Consider the following 13495-nt stretch of genomic DNA (forward strand, 5'->3'; position numbering starts at 1 on the left):
CTCATGTCTACATTTGGTGTGCATTAGCCTACTATATCCTATGTTATATTATTAGTATTAGACTATAAATGCCTTAACTTATAAGCAGACGTTTAATAATGTACATGGAGCTCATTTTAACCCCCGCCCCCCCTCTACTCTTTTTGTTTTTTTGCACATTAGTTCTCTCTGCAGGATGATGTATGTGTAGAGTTTGACACAGAAGCCTGCATTCATCTGCTGAAGAGGAGAAAGTGCTTTTTGTGAACAACTGGTTAGTAGCCAATCATGGATCGATATGCAACCTACAGAAGTGTGGCGTGGAAACTTGAAATAGAAAAGTGGGAGATATCTTTTCTTTTTGATTTCAAAAACAGCAATATTTGTACATTTACTGGGATGTTACTATGCAGGAGAATGAGTAGATGTAATATGTCTTAAAACATGTATTTATTTACCAACACATTTTCCGTCTGAAATACAGTGGTATATAGTAGCATCATATATAATTCAACCACCAAACTATAGCGAAGTGCAGTACTTGAGTAAATGTACTTAGTTACTTCCCATCACTGTTTTCAGCTAAGGTTTATAGCCTTACATCACATTTTGCCAAATTACTTTGGATCATTAGCTGACAGACTTCTGTATGCAGCGGCATTTATTCCTATAAACACATTTAAATCACTGCATTTCTTGAAATTGTCCCATGTACACTGCAAAACTGACCAAAACAGATGCTCCAGTTCAGCAGTTTTAGGCTGTAAAGTGCCTAGTGAGTCAGACTCTGGATTTAGATCTATGATATTTAGTTATTGGCTCCACATCCGACAAAAAGACAGTATTTTTTTAAAGTTGAAGTATTTAATTTCCTAGTCTTTGGTCCCTCATACTTCCCCTTGAGAGATAGAGGCAGCCACCTTTATTATAGGTCAGCTTTGGAGTCTTCATTGTCACTGTGTAAAAGAGATACAAAGATTTTTTTAGTTAGCTGCAAGAATAACATTTTTCATTTGAACTGTAAGTGTGCACACTTTTACACACTTGAATAACCCCAAAACTTCATTACTTGTTTTAAATGGGCTACATTGTGTATGTTTTATGATACAATGCAATGATAAAGGCAGCTGATTTATCCTCTCACTGAACCGACTGCAGTGCAACAAAAATAACACAAGCCATTAGTAATCATGGCCTAATGCCACACATAATTATTGTACACCTAATCCACTCTCAAAGAGCTTTGATAAGAAACAATGACTGAGAATAATAAATTACTGTAAGTTACAAAGTGTTAAAGTTTATGTGGAAGAAATGAATATGATTTTGTAAACTGACTAATATCTTGATCTTGGCTGCTTGCTCTAGTTCTCTGCTGGATTAAAAGGAGAATGTTTTTATGTGTTAGACATTTTGTAGAAAACTATATGACCGCTAGAATGGACAGTCTGTAGAAATTTACAAAAGAAATGATTATGGCAGTTATTGCATATTGATTTACATTCAAAATGGTAACAAATTCATCTTTAATTTAAACATTGTAGCATAGTAGTGCCTTGCACAGCTTCATTTTAATTCAAAAATCTAGTCCCTTCAGCAATGCACTGGGACAAAACCATCTGTAATAATTGTAATTTGGTCATAAATGCACACTGTATCTAAAATACACACGCTATAAAAACGCCAGTATTATTCCAAAACTAGACTCCAACAGTTTAAATCAATAATTTATTGATACATTTCTAGAAAGGAAGTAGAGTTAACAAGTTTGTCATCATCTAAAAACCTCCTCAAATAGAGCCGATGTTAGATGAAGAAAACAATCAATTGTTCTCTTGAATGCTGATGGACAATAAAAATTGTCATTTTTATAAATCCAGACCATAAAATTGTGCAACAATTTGTTCTTTTCTTTAGCTCTGGGTAACTGTAATGTTTGAACTCGTTAGTTTACTTTTTTTTATAGCTGAAGAGGGAATAAAGCAGAAATGTTGGAGCATGACGGCTGGAGCTGAACTGAGGATTGTCGATGTTTCAGTGGCTGAACACAAACCCCTCCTCAGACCATGCCTGATAAGAAATGAGGACTGTGGGCTGCACAGACCTTGATATCATTTTAGTTACTACAATTATGAGGGCAACAAATCCCTGAATCTCTCTATGTGAAGGTTGTGCAGCTGAACATTTAGAGGCAACATGGTTATGTTGGGGGAAATCTGTGTACCTGTTTGCAATAGTTGCTCCTGGTGATGGCAAAACATACTTTTCTTTGCACAAGTTACCTTGATACAAGGCCAGTACATTTCATATTTGATAGAGGAGTAGGCAGAGACTCGTCATGTTGTTCCTGAATCTGGCCTTCCCCTTTTGTATGTTAAATCTAATTCTTGTTAAATGAATGATTTGTTCTTTGAGAAGGTCACGGCCTCCGCTAGACTAAATGCCTTCGAATTCTCTGCTGTCCTCTGCAGCCGTCCTCCACTCTTCTGTATTCTGTACAGTGCACCCCCGTGTTACGGAGCAGCAAACGTCTCCTTCGTTATTGCAATATTAAGAAACTGTTAGTCAGGACTTAAGTTGTTATGCAACCCCTCCCCACCACCAACACTCTAAGCTGTCAGTTAGTTAACTGGCTGAAGGTCAGGCTTAGATTTTGCACCTCTCAACCCCTGAGCAATGAATATGATGCTTTGTTGAAGAAGGAGTAAACATATGCCCCTGGGGGTTGGAATTAGCAGACACACACTCATGCACCCTCTCTCACGGAGCATATGCAGAGTGAATGGGGCTTATTATACACCTGCGAGTGGGGGTCAAAGTCTGTCAATCCCTAGCTTATGGTATTATAATAGATTATAGAATCACTCTCTAATGGCAGTCATTCAGTTTGTAATCTCTGAAGCTTGATGCAAAAGCACTCAGCGTTCCAGCTAAGGGTCTGTTGAAAATAAGGCCTACTCCTCATTCATCCCTTACTTCCCCCCTTTCACAAAGGTCTTATGACAAGTCAGCTGTTGGTGACATCACAGATGCTGGATCATATGTCAGAAACCTTTGCTGGCTGACTTACATCCCTTTTGGCTCAGTAGCAACTGAGGCCACTTGAGGCCAAAAGAGCGGCGAGGTGCCCCGGGGGGGTGATGGCGAGCATGATAGCTGCCAACGGGCAGGGCCGGTAGGGGGGCACTCCTCAGGGCAGGAACATCTGACCCATGTGTGGATTTGTTTGTGTCAACATCCAGAGAGTGCCCATCTTGCCATCAGCTTGAGAAGACATTTATCATTTGTGTGGAGTGTGTGGGTGAATTAGAAAGTCTGAATTGTAAGCATGTAAGTGCACTGGATTTGTTTTTGAACGTTGCACATGAGAGTGCTGCTTAATCTGCATGTGTTTGAAACATGCATCTTGTCAAAAGGGAAACGTTTCAAGTATATTAGTTTGTGGAACCTAATTAGAATTTTGATCACAAGACCGTAGCGCCACCTCCAGTCAGCTTCTGAATATAACATTGAAGTTGCAGCTCATGTCACTTTTTTCATTTTGCTCAAAATGAAGAACATTAAACATTAAAGCCCTCACTTGTAGCAGTGTTTAATGTTTAATGATACTTTTCCCTCACTGCAAAAACTTTTAATCAATATTTGGCCATTTTTATCGCATGCAAATTAATACCATTTAGTAACCAGTTATATATTGTACATCTATTATGCACCTGTTTGTTTTTGATTGTGTTTTAGATAACTTATCATGATTTTTGTAGACACTAAGTTCCCCTTTTAAATGTTTCACATAGTTTTTCACAGCAACTGACATTTTGGCCTTGTGCTGTTGTCTAATATTGATTAAAAGAACTGCATGGTTCTTTAAGAGTAGCCTGGCCGACCCCATTTGTAGCTGACAAATGGTGTTAGGATCCAGCCTATGAGTAGTGTAGTTTTATAATTGTGATAAAGTCAAGTTCATGTTCTATTTGATACTAACGTAACAGTTGTATAGTTCAAGTTGTCTTTGAACATATACCTCTCCTGTAAAAATGCTGAGTTAATGAGCCTTTTAATTTTAATTTCCTAAATGGTCACCATAGAGCCTTGCCAATAAAACACGTGTCAACAACTTAATCCAAAGCTTTCCAGAAAAAATACATTTTTGGAGAAAACAGACAATATTGGTGTGGTGCAGAATGTCCAAAACTTGCCTTGAGTTATATTACAGAAGTTTGGAAATATGATGCTGCCACTAGATGGCAGCACCACGCCACTTATGCTGTATGCCAGACTCGGTGGTTCACTCTCTCGGCATTGCTACTACTATAATGTGAAAAATGTATCTATATCTTGCTGTATATTGTCGATCGTCAACCACTCAAAACAAGGTTAATTTCCTGGAAGTGCTCACCATCTTGGCACAAAGGACAGACAAACATCATGTCCTGTGTTTTTTGATTCTTTGTGATAGTCCACATATTCAAAATTGAATCAATGTGATGCATAGTCCCTGTTGTGTCTCTATTCTGTATTGATGGATCAGCATCTGCTAGTGGACGTCCAAGCTTTGTCTCACGAGCTTCTTGGGGCCACAGAATTATTTTTTCTTCATTTATACTTTTGGAATTACTTTTTTATTTAAGATATAAAGCAAATAAAAAAATGTTAATACACTTTGTAGACAAAAACTACCTACATGCTGAATGAAAACCTGCAAGGCTCAGAGCCAGAGAGCGTTGAAAGTGAAACATAAAGAAAATAAATTCCAAATATGCAGTATGTTGTTCTTTTTGTTGTTTTTTTGTGTACATGATCTTGAAGTTTAAATCTTACGAGGGACACTTGAAGGCAGCACGCGTCACTCTGCACTCTGTCGCCATGCCAACGTTTACCAAACAGACTGCGGCGACACAGACCTGTTACTTTGTTATCTTCACGATCATTACAATATTTAACAGTTTATGCCAATAACGTCCAAACAGCAGACTCTTAATATGGAAGAAGTTGATAAGGATCAAGAAGAGGAGTCTGAACCTTCTGTGTTGTCCGAAAATCAAGAGGCTAAGAACACGTAAGTGTGCTAGTTAACGTTTAACGTTACCGTAAATACCGTGAAAAAGTATTAATCCTATTGTAATGTTGGTTGTCTTGCAGCATGGATTATTTGTTATGGTAATAGTTATAATAATGATAACATGTGGGTTAGTAATATTCAGAGACTGCAGTTTTAATCTATTTTTTTTTTACATCATTTCGTTTGCATACAACCTTCAGGGTCTCCACACAGGATATTGAAGTAAACCCCACTATGGAGGCCCGCGAGGAGCTCAATGAGGAGCTCAATGAGGAGCTCAATGAGGAGCTCAATGAGGAGCTCAATGAGGAGCTCAATGAGGAGCCAGCCTCGGAGAGCCAGCCTCCAGAGGAGGAGGTTGAGGAAAGTGAAAAGGTTTGTTTAGTTTCCAAAGCCTTTTGTGGCTAAAGTAATGCCGAATTGTAATATTATGGCTAATTGTTTGGATTAAACTAAGCTAATATAGGCAAATTGTAAATATGAAATATATGTGTGTGTGTGTGTGTGTGTGTGCGTGTGTGTGTGTGTGTGTGTGTGTGTATATGTGGGTGATAGCTGCCACAATTTGAGCAAGCTCCTGTTGCATTTTAGTTCACTTAATTTGACATTACAAGGGCGGTGATATCAAGTGATATTAAGTTATGTATTTTTCAAAAATAGCTACTGGTTATATTATTGTTAATATAGTGACCTACTATTTTACTTGAGAGCAATTTCCTGCCATGTACTCAGAAAGAAACTGTCCTTTTTTGTGTTAGCTAATCACTCCTCAGAGGATGATCAACATGCAGAGAGATTTGACGACATTAGTAACCAACATCCAAGTTGCAGCTGACGCCAAAGAGTCCATGCGAAGGACAGAGTTAGAGGAAGCTCGGAGAATTAGGTAATTTCATTTAATTCACCATTGTTTCTTTTACTACCATACCTAAACCAACACCATATAAACATACATTTAAAAAAACAAAGGGGTAATCTTACTTTCTATACATCCTCCACACCATCCTTACCCTTTTGTCTTTCTTTCCTCCTGTTTTTCATCATGTTTGTCCATCTTCGTCCAGGTTGGAGCGGCTGGAGAATGAAGTCAAATCCAGTCAGGAGATATTCCAGGAGATCACCAGAGGCTGGTCGATAGCCAAGCAGAAGGTGATCCCTCAGGATCTCCAGGAGGCCCTGAACAACCAGCAGCAGCTATGTGCTGCTATCATAGAAGACAATAAAAAACTTATAAAAGACCTGCAACAGGTACACCTATCTATCTATCTATCTATCTATCTATCTATCTATCTATCTATCTATCCATCTATCTTCGTAGCTAGTGGCCTTGTCCATTCATAAGTTAACTTCCTGTGTGTTGTCTGAACAGGAGATGAAAGTTGGAGATGATCGTTTTGTTAAGGACTTGAGGAAGCAGGAAGAGGAGCTAGACCTGATGATAGAGATGATGAAGAACCAGATCAAAACCCTGACAAAGGCCTACAGGGAGGAGCTGGCCCAGATTTCGGTGGGACCCAGATCTCAGTCAAGAAGCAGCTTTAAATAATTTGTAGATTGCATTTTAATCTACAAAGGGTAATCAGATGCGTCAGTGAGCGACAGGGAATTCATTTATTGTCTTGATTCAATTTGCACGATTGTTTTATCTTTCTGGCTAGCATGGCTCTATGAATGACAAGGATCCCCTTTAGTACCACCATGAGGTTCACATTGTGATTTTGAGTAAAATGTCTCAACAAAAATTTGATGGATTTCCATGAAATTTAGTACAGAAGCACTCATGTCTCCCTCAGGATTTTTTGTAATAACTTTGGTGATCCTCTGACTCTCGATCTAGCATCATCAGATACACATTTTATATTCTTCCAGCACTTGGTTTATGACCAAATACCTGCAAAACTGACGTTTCTATCAGCCTCAGATGTGCTTTGTGTTTAGAATGTTAGCATGCTTGCTAACGTGCAGAATTAAGATGGTGAACATGATAAACATTAAAGTGCTTAACCTCAGCTTGTTAGCCTTGTGAGCATGTTATCATGCTAAAGTTAGCAGTTAACTCAAAGCACCGCTGTGCTGCTACCATGGTTGTCGACTCTTTTTAGTCTTGTTTATGCCAATGTTGTCATTCCCACTAATGGTTGCCCTTGTATGTAGAGAGTTTATCAGCTGGAAAGTGAAGTCTTACTTACAAAAGACAAGACTGAATGGGAACAACGCATTATGGAACTTTGTGACGAAGAGGTCAGGAGAACTAAAATAAACCACACACACACACACACAGCTACACATGCATACTCAACCTTCAGTCTGCTTTCATCTTCATTCATATCTTATATCTAACATACAGTATATCAACTCTGTATCTAATGATATCTTATCTATTTCTAGCTGGGGAGGTCAATGGAGTGGAAGAAAAAAGTGGAGGAGTATGATGCAAAAGTTCAAAATCACACGTTGGAGACCATTGACAACAATGGCTATTTTCAGCAAAAACGGAATATGAGGTGTCAGGTTTGTACAAATATCAAGATGGACACCAATAGTTTATCCTTTGAATGAAACTTTTGTGATATGAGCTCCATTTTATAAAAAGTAAATGCTCCTGATTTGGTGTTAATTTAAATTGGAATCAGCCTCAGAAACCAATAATATAGTATATAGAAGTAGTGATTGTGATTACATTGCCAAGAAGAAACGTTTCAACTGGGTTACCATTTGACATACAAAAGCCCAGTATTTGAGTGCCCTAACAGTTTTGCCTCTGCATGTTCTGGAGAGACACCATCAACAGAAAAAGGCCAGCCAAATAATCACGGCTCTAAAACTAATGAAGCCAACAGTTGAGGTACCAGTACAGAGATTGAATCTGAACCGTATGAAGAAAAGGGCCATCAGGTAGTTGATTTTTCTCATGCACGTATGTACGCATGCCTGCACACACACGTACACACTGGTATATCTAATTCACTCTCTGTTTCTTCTGCTGCTTTTGTGTTTCAGACTGGACATAGAGATTAGAAACCTTCGTACTAAGTCTTCCAGTGAGAACAAACAGTTTACAAAAAAGAGCCAGCGTTTGCCTGAGGAATACAAACACAAAATCCAGCAATACGAACAAATTCAGAAGAATATCAAGTAAGTCATAATCATCCTGTTTTAAGTAACACTGACATGCTGTGGGACAGAATTTCTTCTCTTTTCTTTACACCTCCATCCACTTCATGCAGGCACTTTGCAGATGCTGATGCCAGACAATTTGAGGAGATGTGGCTTATGATTGATGCGGAGGTGAAGCAACTAGTGGAGAGGGTTTTGGTCATCGACTCGCTGATCTGCAAGGAGCACCTTGGTTTAGCCTGGGAGCGAACTCCCCTGGAATTCATGGAGCTCTCAGGTCCCATCCAGCCTCAGAAACAGGCCAGGATGCCTGCCCGCCAGGCTGTCTCCCAGCTGTTTCACGCCGGGCAGAATTTACAGTGCAGTCAGAGGATGATGGACCTCTCAGTTGGGCCTAGGCCGGAGACTGACACTGAGAGCATGGATGAGGAAATGTACAAGGAAGGGAAAACGGTGCAGAGTGAGAGTGGTGCAGAGGTGGAGGAAGGGAAGCAGTCTTTGGAGACACTGAAAAAAGTGATGGAGCTGCTGTGTGATGAGGCGGTGAGAAACAAGTTCATTGTTAATGTTTATCACTGGAAGAGTTGATTAAGCAGATGTGTGTACAGAAGCGGACAAGAAGTTGACACAAGTCTTTTTTTTAAAATGACAAATATATTTACATCAAAACAACGAGTAATAACATGTGTCTTTAAGCATACAATATATCATTTGAAACAGGTTTTGGTTGTTCTAATAACTCTATTCAATCATCTATGACATTATGTGACAAGCATCTTCAACCAAAAGTGTCCCTTCCTTCTGTCTCAGGGCTTCCTGATGGAGGATAAACTCCTAAACCTACTGGCTCCCCTGGAGAAGGAAGAACAGACTGTTGTGAAGCTGGGCTCTCTGCTTTGCGTGAGTTCATGTAGTGTAATGCATCAGTGTACTGTTGGACTGTATGGATCACATACTGAACAACCTGCCATCTTGCCTTCTTTTCCAGTCTTTTGGCATGGAAGAGGAGGATGTGCCCAAGTTGGCTGAATTCTTATTAAAGTACAAACATCAGCAGAGAGATGAGACTGAGGTCAGGAGGGGCAGAGATGAGGTTTGCTGTGGATTAATGCTTGTGGAAAATATAGCCTTGAGTCTTTGACATACAAGAGTATTGTAATTAGTACTATTTTGTCTGCCTGCAGGATGTTTGTGTTGAGTCGGGTGAATCCAGTAACAAGGAAGAGGATTTGGAGACCAAGGCTATGACTCATTTGACCTCTGAACTCATCAATCCTAACCATATTCTGCCTGCTCTAAAGAGTTTCCTCGAGCAGCACATGAGGTCCAGGTAAGCACTAATTTAAACTACTTATTCATGAGCAATAGATTACTCTCCATCATTACTGTATCTCCACACCAACAGAGGCTGTATTAGGGTTGTCAATTGTACTGTCTGTGAGATTTGAACATGAAATTATGACACCACAGTCTTTCTCTATGTGATGCTTATGTTTTTCTGGTGCTTTCTAAGGGAGAGCTCAGCGAGCCAAAGTCATAGTTTTCATGTAGAGGCCTGGGATACTTCAGAGAATGAAGCCTACTGGGAGAATATGGGCAATATAATCTCTGAAGACAAAGTGAAACTATGGGACGCCACAGAGAACACACTACAGCAGTACCTGTCAGTAACACCCATGCACACACACACACACACACACACACACACACACACACGCATGCACGCACAAAGCAAACACCCTCTGTACTCACTTGTTTTGTGTTTTTTTGTTTCCAGGGCCGTCCTGACAGAGATCTCTGAGCTCGTCCCTGAGACTCAGAGTCTGGAGCAGGAGAACACAGAGCTGCGGATGTTGCTGCAACAGTCTTTGAACTGAGTATGTGTGTGTTCATGTTCATGTATCTGTTATAGTTTTCTTGTATACGTCACATTTATTTCCAGTTATTCAATTAGTGTGAGGATTGAAGAACTTTCCTAGCTATAGTATGGGAAAAAGTAAAATAGCAGTAAGGTACTATAAAGTGAGATGCATAATATCATAATGTAATGTAGTGTTTTTTATAATTATACACCTTGTATTCGGCAAAATGATTAATTGCTTAGTCTATTGACTAACTAAATTATGTAAAGTAAGTAAATAAGATTTGAAAATGCTTTCATTTGCCACATTCGAGTAGCTAATTGAATAATTTTGGTCGAGCAAAACAAGCAAATGTGGAAACCTGTTATGTACATTTTTCTGGCATGTTATAGTACAAAAAGATCAATGAATTAATCAAGACAATAATTGGCAGATAAAACAATAAGGAAATTGTCGGCCCTCGTGGCATTTGGGGGGAAAACTCCCACTAAGTCTGCAAATCCTAACAACGATCAAGTACCAGTCGGTGTAACGTAATTTCAGCGACAGTGGCAGAGCACCACCATGAAACTAGTTATCTAAGATGTGATTCTCAAGCTGACAGAGGCTTGTTAAGGGGTGCATTGTGAGGCAGTAGTCGAGTAGTGTGCTAAATGTAAATGAGGTGAAGCACGGATGATTAAAATTTAATTTAACTATAGTATAGTAAATGGTATTTATGACTTATTTATGTCATATTATACATATATAAGTCATATAATTACTTTTTTAGTACTTTTAATTACATTCGATACTATGACATTTATTTAGAATATACTATAACTTTTTTAATTACATGTCTGACATATTATAGTCTGAGTTTTTACAACATAATATTCCGACTTTTGAAGACCTTTTTAATTGCATACTATACTATGACTTATTTTGAATTAATTACATTTTTATAGCATACTATACATCTTTTTATTACATATTTTGACATACTATACTGTGTACTATGTTATTAAATTCTCACATTAGATTTTAATGGAATACTATAGTATGCCGTTTTGTGAAAGGTTTCTATGACTTTGACTGACATATACTATCATTTTTAAGGAATTTTAATGACACACTAGACTAATTTTCAACCATAATACAATATTTTTCTCACTTTTTCCCAACATACTATACTATGACTTTTGTCATTTGACTATATTATCACACTTTTTGACATCCTATACTACGTCTTTTTTCAACATAATGTACATAATGTGACATACTATATTATATTTTTTTAATGACATAATATACTAGCCCCCTCCTCCGTCATCACACTGAGTACTATTCTGACATTATTTTAATGATTTTATCTATGACATACTATACTAAGCCAGTTTTATTATGACATTTTATTTCATACTGTAAAATTACTTTTTATTACATTTTCATTGACATTTTATGACATGCACATTGTCTTTATATCACATTTAGTTTCATGAGGTATGCTTTTTTTGATGACATACTGTTACGACTCTTTTTGACATACTTTATGCCATTTTGGACATTTTTATAATATATTCTATGCTATTTGCAAAATTATTTTGCTATGGCTTTTTAGGAATGTTTTATGACGTATACTATAATTCTTTTTATTTTTATGAAACACTACACTGATGTTTTGTGATATACAGTATATAACCTTTTCCTGACATACTGTACTATGACTTTTTTAAGAACGTTTTTATGGCGTACTATCCTACATGCCATGCAACCTGTAGCTTTCTACCAGTTGTCATTACTAAACTGACAGACACTTGTTGGGGGGCGCAGTTTGATACAGTATCGAATAAGTGTAATAAATGTAAGCTATGTCATATTCAGGGCAATCGGAATCTTGTCAGTGTAATTCAGTTTATTTCAAATAGCCAAAAGAGACAAAAAATAAATATCGGACACATTTCACCAGATATACAAACACAAATTGTAAAAACAGGCAAGTTTAGTGCAATCAATAACTCTGTAATCAGTGACAGACAGAATTACAAACAAAGACTTCAACACAAATGAGGTCAGGCGCAGGCAAATTTGAAAGGGAGTAAGAGGCACTGCAAACAATGCCATCCGATATGGAGCCAGAGTTTAGAGAATCAACCCCAGACCCCCTTTTTACCACTTCACTCAAGTGCACTTAAATATTATTCCCATGAAATCATCTTTACATTATCTGTAAAGTTAAAAATAGGAAGGTTGCTGATTTGGAGAGACAGTCATGCCAACACACATGACCTCTGTGGTCAATTATTACAATGATGCATGCATATGGACAATATGGTAGAAAACAGTAGTAATCTTTAAGTATTTGTTGCTTTTAAGTTTCAACTAGACTTAGTCAAATTATATTTGCAAACAATTAGTATTATTCTCTTTTTTAATAATTATTTGAAAATACTATTTGACCCAAGTCTGGCTTGTTTGCTTAGATCCAAGAGATTTAACATTGAAGTGGAAGTTAACCCTGTCAAATCCCTTTTGGAGTCATCTTGTTCTATGTCTCATTGGATTTAATTAGGAAAATAGACATCTATATTTTTGTTTCTACATTATTATTATTATTAGTGTAGTGTGCAAAGACTGCAAGAGCTATAATAGTTTAAAAACATTATAACACTTTGCTTTAATCCCCCCCACTCAGCATTTATAAGCAGTATAAGTGTTTATTAATGTATTTGTCAATAACTATAACTCCTCCTGTGGGCACCCATAAGGAGGATGTTGTATAAACAGATAATAAATGATAATATAGTAAAATACAGATGTAATAATATAAAATGTCTTCACAGGAGAACCTAGAATTGTTGACAACTGTACATTAATAACACTTTAATGTCCTTATTTCTGCTCATAGTGTGTTATACAGTTAACCCTTTATTAAATGTGAATATAGTGCTTATAAATGCTAAAAATAGGGTTTAAAGCAAAGCGTTATCAAACATAATGTTCGTTTGTTGACTATTAACTTAAAACAACAGCAGACATTGTAGCAGTAATGGGATTAAGATTCAACAGCATCACTTGAAATAAATGTCCATGCAATCTGATTTCCCTTAATTAATTAATTAAAAGTTGAATAAACAGATAAAGACACATTCATTGTCATGTAACATTGCTTGAAAAGAAGAAGAATATCCTGGGTTACAACACTTTGAGAAAATGATTGCTTTTTAGTCAGGAGTTCAGATACTGAGCATTCGTTTATTTAGGCTTGCTGCAGGTTGGATGGAGGATTAGACAGTTAGTGTTTCTCATGACTTGGAGGAAAAAGTAATTTTGGGTGGTTTCAGCCTCTCTCCATACAGCGAAGAAAATAATGTAATCGTACTTCCAAAGCGCTTTCTCCTCCCTGTGCCTCCCTTCCTGTGGGTGAGACTCCTCGTACTCTCCTTTTGGTTTGCGCCCACCAGCTCCCCCATCTATCCGGCTGGCCACCCCCCTCCCA

The 13495-nt window shown here is 37.7% G+C and overlaps 1 protein-coding gene across 1 annotated transcript; it reads left to right on the forward strand.

Moving 5' to 3' along the window:
- The first annotated feature begins 4958 nt into the window (after positions 1–4958).
- drc1 (dynein regulatory complex subunit 1 homolog (Chlamydomonas)) lies at positions 4959–10032 on the forward strand. Its single transcript, XM_076084031.1, has 15 exons — positions 4959–5035; positions 5239–5295; positions 5386–5413; positions 5797–5924; positions 6103–6286; positions 6408–6545; positions 7193–7279; positions 7427–7542; positions 8039–8173; positions 8266–8698; positions 8966–9055; positions 9144–9227; positions 9340–9485; positions 9669–9818; positions 9933–10032. The coding sequence occupies exons 1-15, from the start codon at positions 4959–4961 to the stop codon at positions 10030–10032; spliced, it is 1953 nt and encodes a 650-aa protein (XP_075940146.1).
- The last annotated feature ends 3463 nt before the right edge of the window (positions 10033–13495 follow it).

The sequence above is a fragment of the Anarhichas minor genome, unplaced genomic scaffold, assembly GCF_050575085.1.
Source record: "Anarhichas minor isolate MPS153535 unplaced genomic scaffold, ASM5057508v1 ptg000136l, whole genome shotgun sequence".
Taxonomy (NCBI): Eukaryota; Metazoa; Chordata; class Actinopteri; order Perciformes; family Anarhichadidae; genus Anarhichas; species Anarhichas minor.

Coding starts and splice junctions, on each gene's coding strand:
- drc1 (XM_076084031.1), top strand. CDS start 4,959: ATGGAAGAAGTTGATAAGGATCAAGAAGAGGAGTCTGAACCTTCTGTG. Junction 5,925..6,102: donor GAGGAAGCTCGGAGAATTAG/GTAATTTCATTT, acceptor ATCTTCGTCCAG/GTTGGAGCGGCTGGAGAATG. Junction 6,287..6,407: donor TTATAAAAGACCTGCAACAG/GTACACCTATCT, acceptor TTGTCTGAACAG/GAGATGAAAGTTGGAGATGA.